This window comes from Notolepis coatsorum (genome assembly GCF_963971535.1).
Source record: "Notolepis coatsorum genome assembly, chromosome: 10".
Classification (NCBI taxonomy): Eukaryota; Metazoa; Chordata; class Actinopteri; order Aulopiformes; family Paralepididae; genus Notolepis; species Notolepis coatsorum.
The window spans coordinates 14,541,381-14,559,410 of record NC_140174.1 but is presented as its reverse complement, the minus strand read 5'-3'; the positions used below and the strand labels follow the sequence as shown (position 1 = coordinate 14,559,410).

The window sequence follows — 18,030 nt, the reverse complement described above, 5'->3', positions numbered from 1 at the left end:
ATCCTAGAGGCTAATCTTTCCTGTGACAAAATGGCATCCAATGTAATAAAAAAAAGTCAACCAACGAACTTGATTCTTGTACCGGATCTCCTCTCTGGTAAACAAGAATACCCTGAAGACTCTAGCAGGAGCACTCATTCAAGGGTACTACGACTATGCTTGCACCTCATGGTACCAAAGCACCTCAAAGGCACTAAAAAACAAATTACAAACATCTCAAAACAAGCTAGTCAGACTACTACTTGACCTGACTCCTAGAACCCACCTCACCCCTGCCCACTTTGACATCCTAGGATGGCTTAGAGTAGACGACAGAGTACAGCAACTTGCAATGGGCCTGGTCTACAAGATACACTACGCGACCAAGGTACCCATGTACATGTCAAAATACTTCCCAAAGGTCAGTGAATACCACGATCACAACACCAGAGGGAGCTCCACAAATCATGTTAAACCCAGATTCGGCTCAAACAAGGGACTAAACACGTTTCGCAATTATGCCACATCAATGTGGAACGCCCTACCCAAAGCTGTAAAGGAATGTGAATCACTACCCACTTTCAAAAACACTCTCAAAGAACACCTACGGGAGACTGCAATTCTAAACTGGCCCTTACAAATGTCCTAACCCAGTTGTACAGTAAATGACCAAGTGGCTTTGTCAGTATTCCAATGTACAGTGTACAGTGTGTGTGTCCCCCCCCCTACCCAAACCCCCACCCCCACCTCCAATGTACCACCAATGTACCACCTCTTGCTCTTGAGTAAGAGTTAAATTAACTCTAAATATAGTAAAAACTTATAAGCGAGTGTTACGTTTTTACTCTATTTAGAGTTTAACACAATGTACTGTAACACCAATTCTGAGTGGGACCAAATACACTCAAGAATAGTGTTATTTTGGGCGGCTGAGTGGCGCAGTGGGCAAGGCCACTAACGCAGGAGATGCTGGTATCGAGCCCAGCTCTCTGCGTTGCTACCGGCTTGGCCGGTCGTTCATACTAACACAATTGGCAGTATTAGAGGGTGGGAAAGCCGGTGGGTGGGGATTGGACGTTATGGACAGCGACTCCTACAAGTCGGTTAGGGCGCCTGTACAGCAGAATCAGGAAGTATCGGGGGCAGCGTGAGCCTCCCACGCGTTACTCCTCGCCACTGAGAGATTGCGCTGTTCAGGTGAAAAGATGCGACAGCTGCCTCCTCGTGTACCGGACACGTGATGCAAGGCTTGGTCCTCACTGCAGCCGACCAGTGGGAGGCATGGTCTAACAACGTTCAAGACAGGGGAGGGTAGAATTGAAGGGAGAATTGGCGAGGTGAAATTGGGATGGGAGAAAAATAGAAAATAAGGAGAAAAAGTGGATTAAAAAAAAAGAATAGTGTTATTTTGACACTGCAAGATTTACTGTGTGTATCTGATTTAGGATGACTAAAAACCCTCTTCTTCAATCAATATCTGAAATGAAGAAGGAAAAAATATATAAATAAAATAACCTTCATACATTACTATTATGCACTCTGCTACTAAGGAATTTACCATGCCTATATCATATATCTATTTAATATATCACACTGTTTGATGAACAATCTTACCAATACCTACCCTTAGCTGCCAGAGTTGTACCCTTCCTGCTGACTTGTTGTACAGAACTTGTAAGTCGCTTTGGATAAAAGCATCAGCTAAATGACTAAATGTATAATATATGAAAGTGGCCCAAATCAGAATTGAAAAGATCAGATTCAGATTCCATGTGATTTGTGCTGTTCAATGGTGGAACGAACTTCCCACCACAGTTAGGACAGGACAGGAGAAACCTGACCAATCTTTCACTGTCGACTAAAAACACACTTCTTCAATCGATACCTGAAGCGCTTTGGATAAAAGCGTCCGCTAAATTACAAAATGTAAATGTTCACAATGGGTCTCATTCTCCAACGGACTTACGACAAAAAGGGGTTTCTCTTGGGGCCATTTGAGACCTTTTCGGGCAAGACATGAATATAGACAATATATTATAATATAATATTAATTAATATGTTTTATTGGGACGGTTGGTGAATCCCAAAATCTGCCCGAAAATTTCTCAAATGGCCCTAAGAGAAAGCCCTTTTTGTCGTATAAATCCTTGGTGAATGAGACCCAATGTCATGAGAAAAATCTAATCTGAGTCACATGAGTGAAAGAAAAATATCAGATTTTTAGGCCAATTTTCTCTGCAGTGTGAATTCGATTGTATATTGTTCTCTGAATTGAAAATGGGGGACCCTGATGTAAACCAGACGAACGTCTTTCTCTGGTCTGCATCCCCTTAACAATTGTGTGTATTGAGCCGTACTGTATTGTACCCATTCTGCAATCTGTTAATAAAGTTTTCAATCAATCAATCTCTGCACGCGGCCTGTCTGACATCATCGTCTGTCTAAAGTAAAGTCCCTCCAGAGGGTTTCTCTCTCTGCTGCATTCTGATGGACCATTCTTCTAGCCACACACACACGCCCCGCCCCCGCCGCCCTGTGAGTGGTTTAAAGTTTCTGCCCTCGGACGCTGATTGGTCGGTGGAGTTTCACAGAGGGGGCATAACTTCGCCAGCCTCCTCGCGTCACTCACACATCAGTGTGGAGGTCCGTAGGGAGAGACATACCAGAGACTAGTGCGGGTCGATCGATACTCTCTTATCTGATCAGCGTATAGGACTCGAGGATACCTAACTATGGAGTTTGTCGAGGATATAATAGAAATAATACAATTACTTTCATAGACTTTATTAACTAGCACAGGTTTTTCTTTTTTAGGAGAACGCGTCTGTGGAATAACTTTGTTTTTTCCCCTGCAAACGTTTTGTTCCATCCCCCGCTGAGGAAGATGCCTGCTGCTGGGACCTACGTGTGGATTATTATACTCTTTGCTATTTTTGACGTGGTTCTGTCGAGCTACTCCGAGGACCAGTGCAGCTGGAGAGGGAGGCAAGTATTCTTTATTAAATAACGTATGCATGCATAATGTGTGTGTGGGGGAGGGGGGGGGGGGGGGGTAAATCTGTGTGTCTGTCTCATGCATTTTAATTAATGTGCAAATTCGCATGGTAATGGACTTAGAGATACATTTGCATTGAAACAAGTTGGGACGTGTTTCTAGAGGCAATTAGAGAGTGTTTCCACTGCCCTGCTGCGACGCGCCTCGGGGCTGCAGGGGTCTCTGGCAGGGTCGTGTAAACTTGCAGAAAATGTTTAATTAATAGAAATATCTCACTGAGACAAAACAAATACGATAGTTGCACTGTAAATATATAGGTGTTTGTGCAGCGCGCACAATACTCGGGCCGTATTGTTTTTTAGAAGATGACCCGACGCCTTTTAATAAAGTATGATTTTAATCAGAATCAGAAAGTTCTTTATTCCCAAGTATAGTTTACACAATTATAGCCTACAATGAATTTGATTTGGACGTTTTTGGTGCGACATTATTAACGGACAGACAATTACGGTTGAATGAAATAAAAAAGGTCGAATAAAATAACATGAAAATATAAACTAAATGAAAATAGAAGCGAGAGGCGCTCACTCTACACACACAGCTCGCTCGGCCGCTAGGCGGCGCCCTCACAGCTGCCCTGCACGTTTCAGTTCAACCGCAGCCTCGATTCATTTATATTTATCCAGCGGCATTGCATTTGAAAGAGTCATAATCATCTCTGGTTCCTACGCGTTTAAAGCCACAAAAAAAAAGCTTTGATGTGGAAGAGCAGTTCCTCCTCAGCGCCCACATCTAGAAAAACGCAGCCCCCAAAAAACCACACGCAGTGCAATTTCCTTCAAGGCCTCCCACACGAGACGTTTCACCACTTCCACTGTGTGCTGGTATGTCGGGGGGCCCTCAAGATCTCCAAGCCAACATCTGTGGAGAAGAAAAACCATAGAATTAAGAACTCAGGAGGAGGTCAAAGGTCTGAAATAATAAAACTTTAAACACGTCGTTTAACCTCGTCCCCCCCTCTCTCTCTCTCGTCTCTGCAGCGGTCTCTCCCAGGAGCAAGGCAGCGTTGAGCAGATCTCGCTCCACTGCTCCGAGGGGACCCTGGAGTGGCTCTACCCCAACGGGGCCCTGCGTCTCACCCTCTCGCCCCGCCTGTCCTCCGCGGCGGTGGGCCCGGGGGGCGGCGGCAGCTCGGGGCTCATCACGGCCTGCATCAAGCCCTCGGAGGAGTTCCACGGGGCCCAGCTCTACCTGGAGAGGGACGGGGTCCTGGAGCTCCTGGTGGGCGACCGCCTGGAGCCGTCGCCCCCGCCCCGGGTGCGCTGCTTCAGCCGCCTGCCCGGCGAGCGCGTGGCCCTCTACCTCCAGGCCACGCCTCACCAGGACATCAGCCGGCGCATCGCCTCCTTCCGCTACGAGCTGAGAGGGGATTGGACGGCGCGGCTGTCACTCGACTCGAATCCCATTAGCAGTGAAGGTGAGATTGAGGAAACGTTTTTACGACAAGTGTAGGAGGAGTGTGTGGAGATGGTGTAATAGTGTGTAGGAGTGTGTATAAGTGTGCAGAAAGGTGTAGGAGTGTGTAGAAAGGCGTAGGAGTGTGTAGAAGGTGTAGGAGTGTGTAGAAGGTGTAGAAGGTGTAGAAAGGCGTAGGAGTGTGTAGAAAGGCGTAGGAGTGTGTAGAAAGGCGTAGGAGTGTGTAGAAAGGCGTAGGAGTGTGTAGAAAGGCGTAGGGGTGTGTAGGAGGGTGTAGGAGTGTGTAGGAGTGTATAGAAAGGTGTAGGAGTGTGTAGAAGGTGTAGGAGTGTATAGAAAGGTGTAGGAGTGTGTAGAAAGGTGTAGAAAGGTGTAGGAGTGTGTAGAAGGTGTAGAAAGGTGTAGGAGTGTGTAGAAGGTGTAGAAGGTGTAGAAAGGTGTAGGAGTGTGTAGAAGGTGTAGAAGTGTGTAGAAGGTGTAGAAAGGTGTAGGAGTGTGTAGAAGGTGTAGGAGTGTGTAGAAGGTGTAGAAGGTGTAGAAAGGTGTAGGAGTGTGTAGAAGGTGTAGGAGTGTGTAGAAGGGTGTAGGAGTGTGTAGAAGGTGTAGGAGTGTGTAGAAGGTGTAGGAGTGTGTAGAAAGGTGTAGAAAGGTGTAGGAGTGTGTAGAAGGTGTAGAAGTGTGTAGAAAGGCGTAGGAGTGTGTAGAAGGTGTAGAAGGGTGTAGGAGTGTGTAGAAGGTGTAGAAGTGTGTAGAAAGGCGTAGGAGTGTGTAGAAGGTGTAGGAGTGTGTAGAAGGTGTAGAAGGTGTAGGAGTGTGTAGAAAGGTGTAGAAGTGTGTAGAAAGGTGTAGGAGTGTGTAGAAAGGCGTAGGAGTGTGTAGAAAGGTGTAGGAGTGTGTAGAAAGGTGTAGGAGTGTGTAGAAAGGTGTGGAAGTGTAGGAGTGTGTAGAAGGTGTAGAAGTGTGTAGAAGGTGTAGAAGGTGTAGGAGTGTGTAGACGGTGTAGAAGTGTGTAGAAAGGCGTAGGAGTGTGTAAAAGGTGTAGGAGTGTGTAGAAAGGTGTAGGAGTATGTAGAAGGGTGTAGGAGTGTGTAGAAGGGTGTAGGAGTGTGTAGAAAGGTGTAGGAGTGTGCAGAAAGGTGTAGAAAGGTGTAGGAGTGTGTAGAAATGTGTAGGAGTGTGTAGCGCACGTTCAACCTGTTGCACGGCCGAGCTGGTTAAGAGTACAAAGTACACTTCAAGTGGAAAAAGTATATAAATGTTTGATTTAAAGCTTTTTTTAACACAAGGAGGAGCTTTAATCCAGTGTGCAGATAATATCTTTCCATTCGGCACAAGCGTCTGGCCGTCCGTGGGTGTTGGCTTTGAGCTCAGGACGTTGTAATTAGAACAAGATACTAAAGTTGCACGTTCATTTCAGTTTCGATTAGACGAAACGGCGCACAGGGAGATTCCTTTACGACGGGGCTCTGTCTGAAGACCTTCCCAGTTCCCGTGTCCCAAAAAACCCGATTCAATTTTCATTTCAATCGTTTCCCTCCACGGAACAGTGAATCACATTAGGTCGCGTTTCACAAAGTCCCCTTCTTCTGAAGATGATTCATAATTCCAAACAGGCTTCTGGTCAGGGGGGGGGGGGGGGGGGTGGACGTCCCACTGCCCGTGTGCAGACTAAGACTAAAGAGAGAGATGGGGGAGGGGGGGGGAAGTCTTCCCTGAAGGAAGAGTGCACTGGTTTAGATTTTGAGGGAGTGGGAGAGAGGGGGGGGACGACGACGACAAAAGCTCAGTATGTGGGGCCTCCTCCAGGGTCCAGGGCCCTTTCAATGGGGGCCCGCATGAGTATTCTGGGATTACTGCGGTCGCCTAGGAGACGGGGAGGCCTATGCCCCAGCTGAGATGCCCTCTTCTTTTGTTGGGCTGCCCCCCCCCTCTGTAGAGAGGAGACTCTACTCCCCCACTCTCACACACACACACACACACACACTGATTGGGCTTGTGTGTGTGTGAGGGGGGGGGGGGGGGGGTTTGCTACGAGCCAGAGAGGAAGGAATCTCATTTATCAAGCAGGAGAATGTGGACGGTGGTCAGAGAGGGGGCCTCCCCGCTCAAGAAACACTATGAGACTTGAGTTGAACTTTAAAAAATGCCACAGGGTTGGTTTTCTTCTCCTCTTCCCCAGTGGGTTCTCTAGGCGACGCAGTCAGTCAGCCGGGGGGCTTTTTTTTTTGGCGGTTTGGTTTGCGTCTCCTTTTCTTGTGCAGGCCATCTGCGGATATATCTCCCCTTTTCACGAGTTCCCGGGGAACTTCTCTACTGTGTTTTCTTTCTTTTTTTAAACCGATAAACAGCTGCGAATGAACCCCCCCCCCCCCTCTCTCTCTCTCTCTCCTCCTGTAGAAAAAAGGAAGGATCTTTTGAAAAGTGGAAGTAGAGGTCTGTCCCTTTAATATCTTTTGAAGTCCTCCACCCCCCCCCCCCACCCCTTGGCCCCTGTCTAGCAGGGCTTTGATGAGGTGTGACTGTGAACACCCTCGCAGGGCTTTAAAGAGGAGGACGTTTCATTAGGGGGGCCTTGTAAATCGTCCGGGATGCAGGGGTGTCACACCTTTTAAAGCCGCCGCTTGCCTTCCTCTGCCGACCGTAAAAAAAAAAACTAAAAAAACGGCAGCTGTCTGCCGGGACGCGGGTCGGGTCGGTCCTGTCCTGTGTGGGTCTTTCTGCGCACGGCGCTTCAGGTTCGGGGGATATTATTCTTCACGTATATCTCACGTCCTCCGAGAATTGGATCTTAAGCTCGTTTTCCCACTGTTTTTGCAACAGGATAGGCTGAGACGGGCCTTTGATGCCAGGGGGACACTGGATGCGCGTGGAGACATTGGGTGTATTATGTCACGGGAGGTGGTCTCACACCAGTTGGAGAGGATTAAACTTATGCTCGCTGTTTCTGTAATTAGGAAAGGTCACCAACTGACTCCCTTTCTCCTCTCTTTCTCCTCTCTTTCTCTCTTCTCCCCCTCCCTCCTTCTCTCTCTTCTCCCCTCTCTCTCTCTCTCTCTCTCCCTCTCTCTCTCCTCAGGAGCCTGCAGACCCTGCAACAACACAGAGATTCTTATGGCCGTCTGTACCAGCGACTTTGGTGAGTTCTTTTTACAGCCCCTCTCAGCCTCCGCGCTCATATAACAATAAAAAAAAAAAGCCTGACCCCCCTCCGACCGGCTAGGTGTGAAGTGTTGTCATCACGCAAGAGTTTCTCACACTCCAGCCGGGATTGATGTTGTTATTATAAGGTCGGGCGACCACAGAACGGCAGTGAGTTTCTTGTTGCAACGCAGCCAAAGAAACTAATAATTTAGTGTCAAGGAATTAGGTTGTACAAATCGTTTGTGTCGAATCGGCTTAGAGTCGTAGTAAGACCAGCTCTGAAGATCAGGGGACACAAGTTTAATCCAACCCCCCCCCCCCCTGAAAAACTTCTTAATATATGCAGAGGTTAAAGGTGAAATAGCAGTACTTTATCCCCCCCTACTCCTCCTTATCCCCCACTCCCCCTCCTGAAAGCACTGTAATGGACTAATCCTAACCCCCACCCCAGAGACAGAGCAGTGGACTAATCCGCATGACTCTGATGAAGCTGTAATGGGCCTCAGCAGTCAGCTCTCCATGGCAACGCAAGCTGGCGCTTCAGAATCATATGGTCGCCCCTAGAACTAGGTGTGAGGCCACTCACATCAGCATCACATGATGGTCGCCTGTAGAACTAGGTGTGAAGCTGTTTACATCGGCATCATATGGTCGCCTGTAGAAGGGGGTGTGAAGCTATTTACATCAGCAATTGAACCCATAACACTTGGAAATGCTTAGAAACTCATTTCATTTTCATTTAACTTCAGAGCAAACTGGAGCCTAAGAGCCAGCCAGTCATTTGAACGGGTAGAATAGGTTCTTCTAAGATTCCATTCCAACAGTGTTGTAATTGTTGTGGAATATTCTCTAAATGAGCCAAACAGTGAAACTGTAGAAATTCAGACGAGTCAATTTGTATATATATATAAAAATATAGAACATTATTTCTGTGGCCACAGAGCTCAGTGTACAATCAGACACACGTGATTCACATTTTAGCAAGAATCGTGCAGCAGCCCTGCCTACGCGACCATCGTCACTAACGACTAACTTCTCCTCTCGTTTGCCCCCCTCAGTGGTCCGCGGCAACATCAAAGCGGTGGAGGAGGACGAGGACCTCCGCGCGGCGGTCATCAAGGTCAGCGCCACCCGCGTGTTCCGGCAGAAGTACGTGGCGCTGTTCACCAGCGGCACCAGCCGGCTGACCAGCCAGGGCGAGATCAGGACTCTGCTGCAGTGCGGCGTGAGGCCCGGGCCGGGCAGCTTCCTGTTCACCGGCCGCGTCCACTTCGGCGAGGCCTGGCTGGGCTGCGCTCCCCGCTACAAGGACTTCCAGCGGGCCTACGCCATGGCCAAGGAGGCCCAGCAGATACCTTGCGAGCTGGCCGTGGACTGAGCCCCAGGGGCCTCCTCCTCCGCCTTCACGCGGCTTTCCGCTTACACCCGAACGGAGGCTGCCCTCGCGTAGGGCGAGCTGAACTCCGGCTTCACGCCGCCCCCCGCCCTCCCTCCTCCACCCCTTACTCTGGGACGACCAAATCTCCCGGAGAAGGGCTCTCAGGAAGAAGCCATGGTGTGCAAATGTGGGACAGACTTTTAGCCACGATGGTCCCAGAGGACGGAGGAGTCCGCCTGGACGCTTGTGACCCCATTCCCAGTGCAATATGCAGTCATCCAGTCCTAAAGGCCGACGGAGTTGTGACATAAGAGGACATGGTTTAAAAAAAGAGATAAGGGAGATTCAAGCATTTTGGCGTTCTCCTCAAACAAGTGCCATTTTGCCGATTCAGAACAAATTTTCTGAAAAGCTTTCCATGTGAGGCAAACTAATTCAAGCCATTAATTCAGGGCTACTGGGTGTGATGTCTTCTTTGAAACTCAGGAAAAAGTGTATGAAAAGTTAGTGTCACCTAGTCAATCTACCAAGCGTTCCTCGAGGCAGGTGTTATTATGTTTCAACACTCAATGGCCGTCCATTTTTTGTGTTTTTTGTTTAGAAAAAAGGGTTCGTCTTTCCATTGTCAATGGTCACATAGCAAGAGAGGACGTTGAGTTCAATGTCATGTTTCGGTAGCTACCTTCTACGGGGGGAGGGGCGACCATTCTCAGTGTTGCTACTATTCTTTAGGAGATTATTATTATTATGGAAGGTCCTGATTAAAAAGGAAATTCAGAAGAAAATGTATTTGCACTGAAAAAGGGGAAAGGGAATTTATCTGGAAAGTGATGCTGCGCGAGCACTGAAAACCAAATGAGAAGCAACTATATGTAGCATAGAGGAGCGATTAAGAACTTAATATATGTAGAGAGGCGGCGATGTAGCAGCGGCCAGCTGGGCAGGTTTTCAAAGCTCAGCAAACCAGTGCTAAGAGCACTTTCATAATCTAAGCCAACTCTGAGATTGTGTTTCCAGAAGTACACACAGGGGCAATGCTGTTTTCTTTTCCACAACCCTGTATAAATATTCTTTTTTGTGACCTTTGACTTAAAGAAAATATTTGTTTTGTATAAAAAGCCGCAAAGTTGGCAACTGCCAAAGCAGTCAAGTCAGTCGTCTGTTAAGTCTTTCAATGCTTCCTGCTGACGTTGCCGCGAAATACTACCAAATCTGTCCAGAGACACATGCGGTAACTACCAAATCTGTCCCAGGACACGCGGTAACAAATGAAGCTCTTCCCGTGTCACGACGTAGAAACTATAGACGCTCCGCGGGAATTCACATGGAAGTCATTGATAAGGCTCAGAAAACTGGTGACAACAGCCATTTCTTAATAGAAGTCCAGTGGTACTAAATACTACGTCCATCGCAGAGCTGGTGTGAGGATAGAGAGAGAATCCATTCGTGGAAATGAGGCCAAGCTTTATCGTTCACCGTAACGATCCTTAAACCAGCTTTTGGGGAAGAACGAGGGTTTACGCTGGACGAGGCTCGCTCGAGAGGAACACAAAATACCTTTTTTTATTTCTAAAATAAATTCTAGTCCGTAAAATGATTTCATATCTGATGTGCACTATGTCGACAAGGGGAGGGGGGTTCATACCAAATTGTGTGCTGGAGCGGTATGTGAACAGTGCTGTGCCGCCATTTTTGTCTGTTTTGTTTTTCTATGTGAATCTGTTAATACCAATGTGAATGTGAAATATGTAAATAAGAAGTTCTAGAAACAACAAAAACCTATGGAGGCAAAAAAAATGTCCCTATTATTGTGGAATGTTTGTCTTTGTCATTAAAAATATGAAAAGAATTTTGATGTTCATGGATTCATATATTTCTTTCCTCCTGAAAAGCTGTCTGAAAAAACATACTGTTTTCTATATCATCAAATGAGATAAGATAAGATGTTCCTTTATTGATCCCCTTGGGGGAAATTCGGGCATCATAGCAGGAAGGGGGAGGGGAGGTAAAGGTATGGGCAGGGTAATAGACAAATAATAAAATGTAATCTGAATATAAAATATGAGAAAATTAAACAGTATCCACAAAGGTGCAGACGAGGGTCTGTATCGGTCATAATGCGTTACAATAAATATAGGCAATGCAAATCTGAATCTGAATATAAACTATGAATAAAAGTAAACAGTATACACAATAAAACAATACATCTTGATGACACATTCATAATAACACTCAGTAATAACACTCTCACCTAACATGATAACAACATGAACACTTACTTCACAACTCCACCAGTGTGTGTGTGTGTGTGTGTGTGTGTGTGACCTCGGGTTTCTACCTTCTGTCTCATAAGTCACTTCAAGTACCCATGATTCAGGTCCCCGAAGGCCCAAGACAAACGACATGACATGCCTGGCAGCGCCAGAGGCCTAGCAGATAGAGAGAGATTTAGAGGAGTGTCCGGGGCCCCCGAGGGCCGGGGGGGGGGGGGGGGGGCAGTTGAAAACAACGGTCGGAATTCTGTTGTCCTATCTGCCTCCCATTTTCAGGATTCAGGAAGCAGTAAATTCCCATTAGGGCAGCGACAGGCCGAGTCGGTGCCACACAGTCGCTCGCTCTCTCCCGATGCCCAGGCGTGTGCACACACAGAGGGGGCTCGAGCCCCTGCCCTTCTGCCCTCAAGAGACGAAAAGTGCCCTTTTTTTGGCTTGTGTTAATTGTATGTTGTTTATTTAATATATATTTTTATCGAAATTCTACCAAATATAAATAGGGAAATGTATAGTAGTGTCCAGATAAAAAAGTCACCGTATCCATTTAGAACAGAGAGTGATTCTGGATGGCGACGGTGTGGCAACGTGGGGGAGGGGGGGTAGTGGGAGTCGGTGGGGCCCCTGCCCCCCAAAATGTCTGTGCCCGGCCCTGCTGATGCCAACAGGCTTAGCAGCTCGAAGCCTGTTTAAAACCAAATCTCAATTCCACCCTTTTTCCACACATTTATATAGATAGATATATATATATCCATATCTGTCTGAATCCATACCTGCATACTAATTTATACACCTGCATATAACCCATAGAACTCTGTATGATAGCGTGTACAATAATGCTGTATATACCATATATATATATTTATTCTTACCATATATATCTATCCACATCTGTCTGTACATACCTGCACAATCCTTATTACATATCTGTAGATACTATATATATATATATCTGTACATATCATATCCCTTACCTACTCTTACTAGTTACACTGCTGGCCAGTATGACTTACTACCATAGTGTCTTTATACCTGTATCACTGTACATGTTAATAGTACAACTCTGTACCTACATCTGATTAGCACTATTACTCAGTAGTACTAATTTATATATTTTATACCCAATTTAATCACCTGTACATTGTATATCACTATTGCACTTTACGGTTACATTTGCACTCTGGTTGGATGCCAAACTTCTTTTTGTTGTACTGTGCTGTTTTGATGACAATACATTTTAATCTAATCGAATCTAATGTTTACTCAGCCATAACACAACCTTGAGGGACGAAGCTCTTCTCATCCGGAGTTGTGTGGTGTTATTGTAGACTATGGTACGAACTAGACTAGTCGCATACTCTGCTTTGACTACATCGCAGTGATATGACTGGACACATGGATAATAGATTCGCCTCCCTCCCCAAACTCACAACTGATGAAAAATTGCCTGGCATTCATTACAGCGTTACTCATATCACTGCTATGAAAACTGACCACCTGTTTGGTCTCACGGTCTGAGTATGTCAGAAAAAAAAAGAAAAAAAATACACAGTAAACGGAAGCCATCGCAGTACTGCGCGTCGAGTATCCGCACCCCAGAGTACGTCACGTCGGGTAAAATCTCAGATTTACGGCATACTGTAAATCTGTATGAAACAGAGCAGCTGAGGAATTTAACATGGTGTGTAAGTTATATGGAGAAAAATCACAAAGGCCCCCAACAACATGCTTCCCATGTCTGGCATTGCTGTGGCCCCTGGAAACACTGAGTCTGCCTCTGGATCGATCAGTAGTCCGCTTCAAGGCCCTCGACCTGGCATACCGTGCGGCAAAGGGAACCGCTCCCGCCTACCTCCGGTCAATGGTCTCTACCTACACACCCTCAAGAAAGACCCCTACGCTCTGCATCTTCTGGTCGTCTCAGACCCACCCCTATCCGAGCTCCGGGAGGGTCATCAAGGAGAAGCCACCTATTCTCCGTCCTTGCCCCACCCCAGTTAGGACAGCCGAAACCTGTCCAATCTTTCGCCGTCGACTAAAGACGCACTTCTTCAACCATTATCTGAAATGAAAAATATATATCTAACCCTAACTAACCTCACTGTCATGCACTTGTCCTAATAAACTAACCTACACTGTAACACTCAACACATGAACATTGTTACTCAGCTGATAGAGTTGTGCCCTTCCTGATGACTTGTCGTACAGAACTCGTAAGTCGTTTTGGATAAAAGCGTTTCAGCTAAATGACTAAATGTAAATGTGAAATGTAAATGTATGTAGTCCATGTGAGGGAACCCTCTGGATCAGTAGTCCATGTGAGTGAAGCCCCAGCCTCCTCCATTATTTACTGCCCCAGTAACCCTTTAAGAAAGTGTCTTGGCTGGGGCCCCAGGTCACTGGGGCCTGCGCTCCTCCTCCCCTCCCCCTCTCTCTCCTCCTCCCCTCCCCCCTCTCTCTCCTCCTCCCCTCCCCCCTCTCTCTCCTCCTCCCCTCCCCCCTCTCTCTCCTCCTACGCTCCTTGACCTCCCGTCTATCTGAGGTTCCCTCATCCGCACCTTTGTTTACACCGTTTATTTTTCTCATCTTTTTTTATTTTGTATATTCAGATCTAATTTCATCGCCTATATTTATGTCTTTTTTCTACTACTATTACCCTGCCCATACCTGTACCTCCCCCTCCCCCCTCCCCCGTGCTGCCATGACGCCTGGATTTCCCCCCAAGGGATCAATAAAGGAATATTGTATCTTGGGTTACTGTTGCAGGACTGATAAGACAAAACAAAGAGCACTCAGAGTATGCCCACCACCGCACTCGTATATCATTTGACATTTTGACAAAGCCCCCTCCACCCCACCCCCCACAACCGCACCATACCATTGTTGTCACTTATTTCCAACCCATGCTTGAAACCACAGTTAGTCGTTAGTCTCGCTGAACAGTGACAGGAACCACCGCTGGGGCCACTTGCTGCACCGCTGCTGGTTTCAACACGTTCTCTTCTGTAATGCAACATAACTTCATTGTTGTTAATAATGATAGTCCATGCAAAGCTGAACAATGATCGTGGATACTGAGTAATAATGTGTTGATACTAGCAGGTGTCAGACTGTTTTAGCCTGGTGTCAGACTGTTTTAGCCTGGTGTCAGACTGTTTTAACCTGGTGTCAGACTGTTTTAGCCTGGTGTCAGACTGTTTTAGCCTGGTGTCAGACTGTTTTAACCTGGTGTCAGACTGTTTTAGCCTGGTGTCAGACTGTTTTAGCCTGATGTCAGACTGTTTTAGCCTGGTATCAGACTGTTTTAGCCTGGTGTCAGACTGTTTTAGCCTGGTGTCAGACTGTTTTAAGCCTGGTGTCAGACTGTTTTAGCCTGGTATCAGACTGTTTTAGCCTGGTGTCAGACTGTTTTAGCCTGGTGTCAGACTGTTTTAGCCTGGTGTCAGACTGTTTTAACCTGGTATCAGACTGTTTTAACCTGGTATCAGACTCTGGTATCTCTCTCTCTCTCTCTCTCTCTCTCTCTCTCTCTCTCTCTCTCTCTCTCTCTCTCTCTCTCTCTCTCCTCTCTCTCTCTGCTCTCTCTCTCTCTCTCTCTCTCTCTCTCTCACCTCTCTCTCACTCTCACTCTCTCTCTCTCTCTCTCACTCTCTCTCCTCTCTCACTCTCTCTCTCTCTCTCCCTCTCTCACCTATCTCTCTCACTCTCTCTTTCCCTCTCTCACCTCTCTCTCCCCTCCCTCACCTCACTCTCTGTCTCTCCTCTCTCTCTCTCTCTCTCTCTCTCACTCTCTCTCTCCCTCTCTCACTCTCACTCTCTCTCTCTCCCCTCCTCTCACCTCACTCTCCCTCTCTCACACCACTCTTTCTCTCTCTCACTCTCTCTCACTCTCTCTCTCCCTCTCTCACCTCTCTCTCCCTCTCTCTCTCACCTCTCTCTCTCACTCTCTCTCTCACTCTCTCTCTCACTCTCTCTATCTCTCTCTCTCTCTCTCTCTCTCTCTCTCTCTCTCTCTCTCCCTCTCTCACCTCTCTCTCTCACTCTCACTCTCTCTTTCCCCCCTCTCACCTCTCTCTCCCTCTTCTCTCTCTCTCTCTCTCTCTCTCTCTCTCTCTCTCTCTCTCTATCTCTCTCTCTCTCTCTCTCTCTCTCTCTCTCTGTGTCTCTCTCTCTCTCTCTCACCTCCCTCTATCTCCCCCCCTCTCTCTCTCTAATGGCTGAGGTGATGTACTGTGTTAGAGGCTGCAAAACAGGAAGCAGTGAGGAAGAGGTGGATCCAGAGGGAGGGAGAGGGTGGCTGGGGCGTGGACCTCCGCGGGCCCCAGGGAGGGAGTCCGGGGAGCGCCCAGCAGACGGGGGGGGGGGGGGGGGCAGACGGGGGCACGGGGCTCCAGGACACTCCCTTGATCTCCGGGACGACAGCGGCTCCACCCAGAGCCTGGCTCCTTGTTCCCGGCAGCAGCTCCTGTCTGTTCTCCGCCCGTGTTGTAAACACAGAGCTACGAGCTGGAGCCCTGAATCACAACCACACCGCTACCTACACGTGTGCACTGCCTGGTGTGGTGTTCAGGGTGTTCAGTTAACCCTGGTGTGGTGTTCAGGTGTTCAGTTACCCCTTGGTGTGGTGTTCAGGTGTTCAGTTACCCCTGGTGTGGTGTTCAGGTGTTCAGTTACCCCTTGGTGTGGTGTTCAGGTGTTCAGTTACCCCTTGGTGTGGTGTTCAGGTGTTCAGTTACCCCTTGGTGTGGTGTTCAGGTGTTCAGTTACCCCTTGGTGTGGTGTTCAGGTGTTTAGTTACCCCTTGGTGTGGTGTTCAGGTGTTTAGTTAACCTACTTGCCTCGTATGAATGTGTATGCATGTGAATGAATGTTGGTGGTGGTCGGAGGGGCCGTAGGCGTTGATTATTCGCCACGCTTCCGTGAGTCTGCCTCAGGGCAGCTCTGGCTGCAATTGTAGCTTACCACCACCGGGATGACTGTGTATGAATGAATAATGGACTCTGTGAAGCGCTCTGGGTCAGTGAAGAGCGCTATATAAATCCAAGTCATTATTATTATTATTATTATTGTGTGGTGTTCAGGTGTCCAGTTACCCCTGGTGTGGTGTTCAGGTGTTCAGTTACCCCTGGTGTGGTGTTCAGGTGTTCAGTTACCCCTTGGTGTGGTGTTTAGGTGTTCAGTTACCCCTGGTGTGGTGTTCAGGTGTTCACCCACCCCTTGGTGTGGTGTTCAGGTGTTCAGTTACCCCTGGTGTGGTGTTCAGGTGTTCACCCACCCCTTGGTGTGGTGTTCAGGTGTTCAGTTACCCCTGGTGTGGTGTTCAGGTGTTCAGTTACCCCTTGGTGTGGTGTTCAGGTGTTCAGTTACCCCTTGGTGTGGTGTTCAGGTGTTCAGTTACCCCTGGTGTGGTGTTCAGGTGTTCACCCACCCCTTGGTGTGGTGTTCAGGTGTTCAGTTACCCCTGGTGTGGTGTTCAGGTGTTCACCCACCCCTTGGTGTGGTGTTCAGGTGTTCAGTTACCCCTGGTGTGGTGTTCAGGTCTGTGTTCAGTTCACCCTTGATAACCATTGAAGAGTTGATAAGAAAATAGATCAAGTCCAAAGAACAGAACACTCAATATAGAGGTTTTATAGAAAGAAAACTGATTTAAGCCACGAGATCTCCTAAAATAGGAGTTTATTTACGAACATAAATATGTCAAACAAAAACAACAGACCTCCACTAAAGGGGTTTATGGGATGTAATAGGCCTAATGACGGAACTAACACAAAAGGAAACTGACGTGAAAAGAAACACCACAATCAAACGCTCGGTTCAAAGCAGCTTCTCAAAAACAAAGAGCTAAATGAAAGCTATATAAATGAAGCCAGTAGCCTAAAACAACAATAGCAGAGACAGCGACGACAACAACACAAGTACAGAGACTTGGCTGAATGCTCAAATGGATTCTTGAAAGCCTGACCGTAAAGAGAGTCGACAAACACAAAGGAGACCGAGGAGCAGCTAACCCTGCGAGGTGTGCTTCTCTACAACGAGGCACAGCTGCACTGAATCAGGCGCAACCAAGCCCACACACCTGCCCTCCTACATTTTACATTACATTTAGTCATTTAGCTGAACGCTTTTATCCAAAGCGACTAGGGATGTCCGATATTATCGGCCTACCGATATTATCGGCCGATATTGGCATTAAAATGTGATATGGGAAATTATCGGTATCGGTTTTCAATTATTTTTTTAACTTTTTTTTTAACATTTATTTAACATTTATTTACCCAAGCAAGCAAGTAAGAACACATTCTGATTTGATTTATTGTCAAAAGTATGCATAATGTTGTGTTAATTCCACGACAAGAGATATGTAATGTTAATTACCTGAAATTATTCCGTTTTGGGGGGGGGGGGGGGGGGCCCTGCATATATCGGTATATTGGTATCAGTAGAAAAGCCAATATCGAACATCCCTAAACGTGACTTACAAGTTCTGTACGACAAGTCAGCAGGAAGGTGAAGGTGTCAGAACTCAAGATCTGGGTACTTTGATGGCAGAGACTCGGATCAAAAAAGTGGACACGAAGACAGAAGTTGCTTTGTTAGCAAGAAGATGTGGTCGTTTATCTGGGTTCTGAAGGTTGCATGAAAAAATACAGACAGATCGATCTGGACTCAATAGTGACAGTATCAAGCTCTTCGCCGAGTAGCAAGGATATCAGAATGAGTGAACAAGTCTGGTTTCTGGCTTGTATATATCAGCAGTTTGTCCTATCAGGTAGAGTTTTGGTAACACATGG

General features: G+C 47.1%; 1 protein-coding gene across 1 annotated transcript; it reads left to right on the top strand.

Moving 5' to 3' along the window:
• The first annotated feature begins 2,647 nt into the window (after nucleotides 1-2,647).
• Nucleotides 2,648-10,800, top strand: metrn (meteorin, glial cell differentiation regulator). The gene is made up of 4 exons (XM_084322378.1): nucleotides 2,648-2,964; nucleotides 4,015-4,451; nucleotides 7,527-7,586; nucleotides 8,650-10,800. The coding sequence occupies exons 1-4, from the start codon at nucleotides 2,864-2,866 to the stop codon at nucleotides 8,967-8,969; spliced, it is 918 nt and encodes a 305-aa protein (XP_084178504.1). The 5' UTR covers nucleotides 2,648-2,863; the 3' UTR covers nucleotides 8,970-10,800.
• The last annotated feature ends 7,230 nt before the right edge of the window (nucleotides 10,801-18,030 follow it).

What these genes read in the sequence shown, in the direction of transcription:
- metrn (XM_084322378.1), top strand. Translation starts at nt 2,864, where the DNA reads ATGCCTGCTGCTGGGACCTACGTGTGGATTATTATACTCTTTGCTATT. An exon ending in CAGTGCAGCTGGAGAGGGAG is followed by an intron (nt 2,965 to 4,014) that starts GCAAGTATTCTT and finishes TCGTCTCTGCAG; the next exon opens with CGGTCTCTCCCAGGAGCAAG. An exon ending in GAATCCCATTAGCAGTGAAG is followed by an intron (nt 4,452 to 7,526) that starts GTGAGATTGAGG and finishes CTCTCTCCTCAG; the next exon opens with GAGCCTGCAGACCCTGCAAC.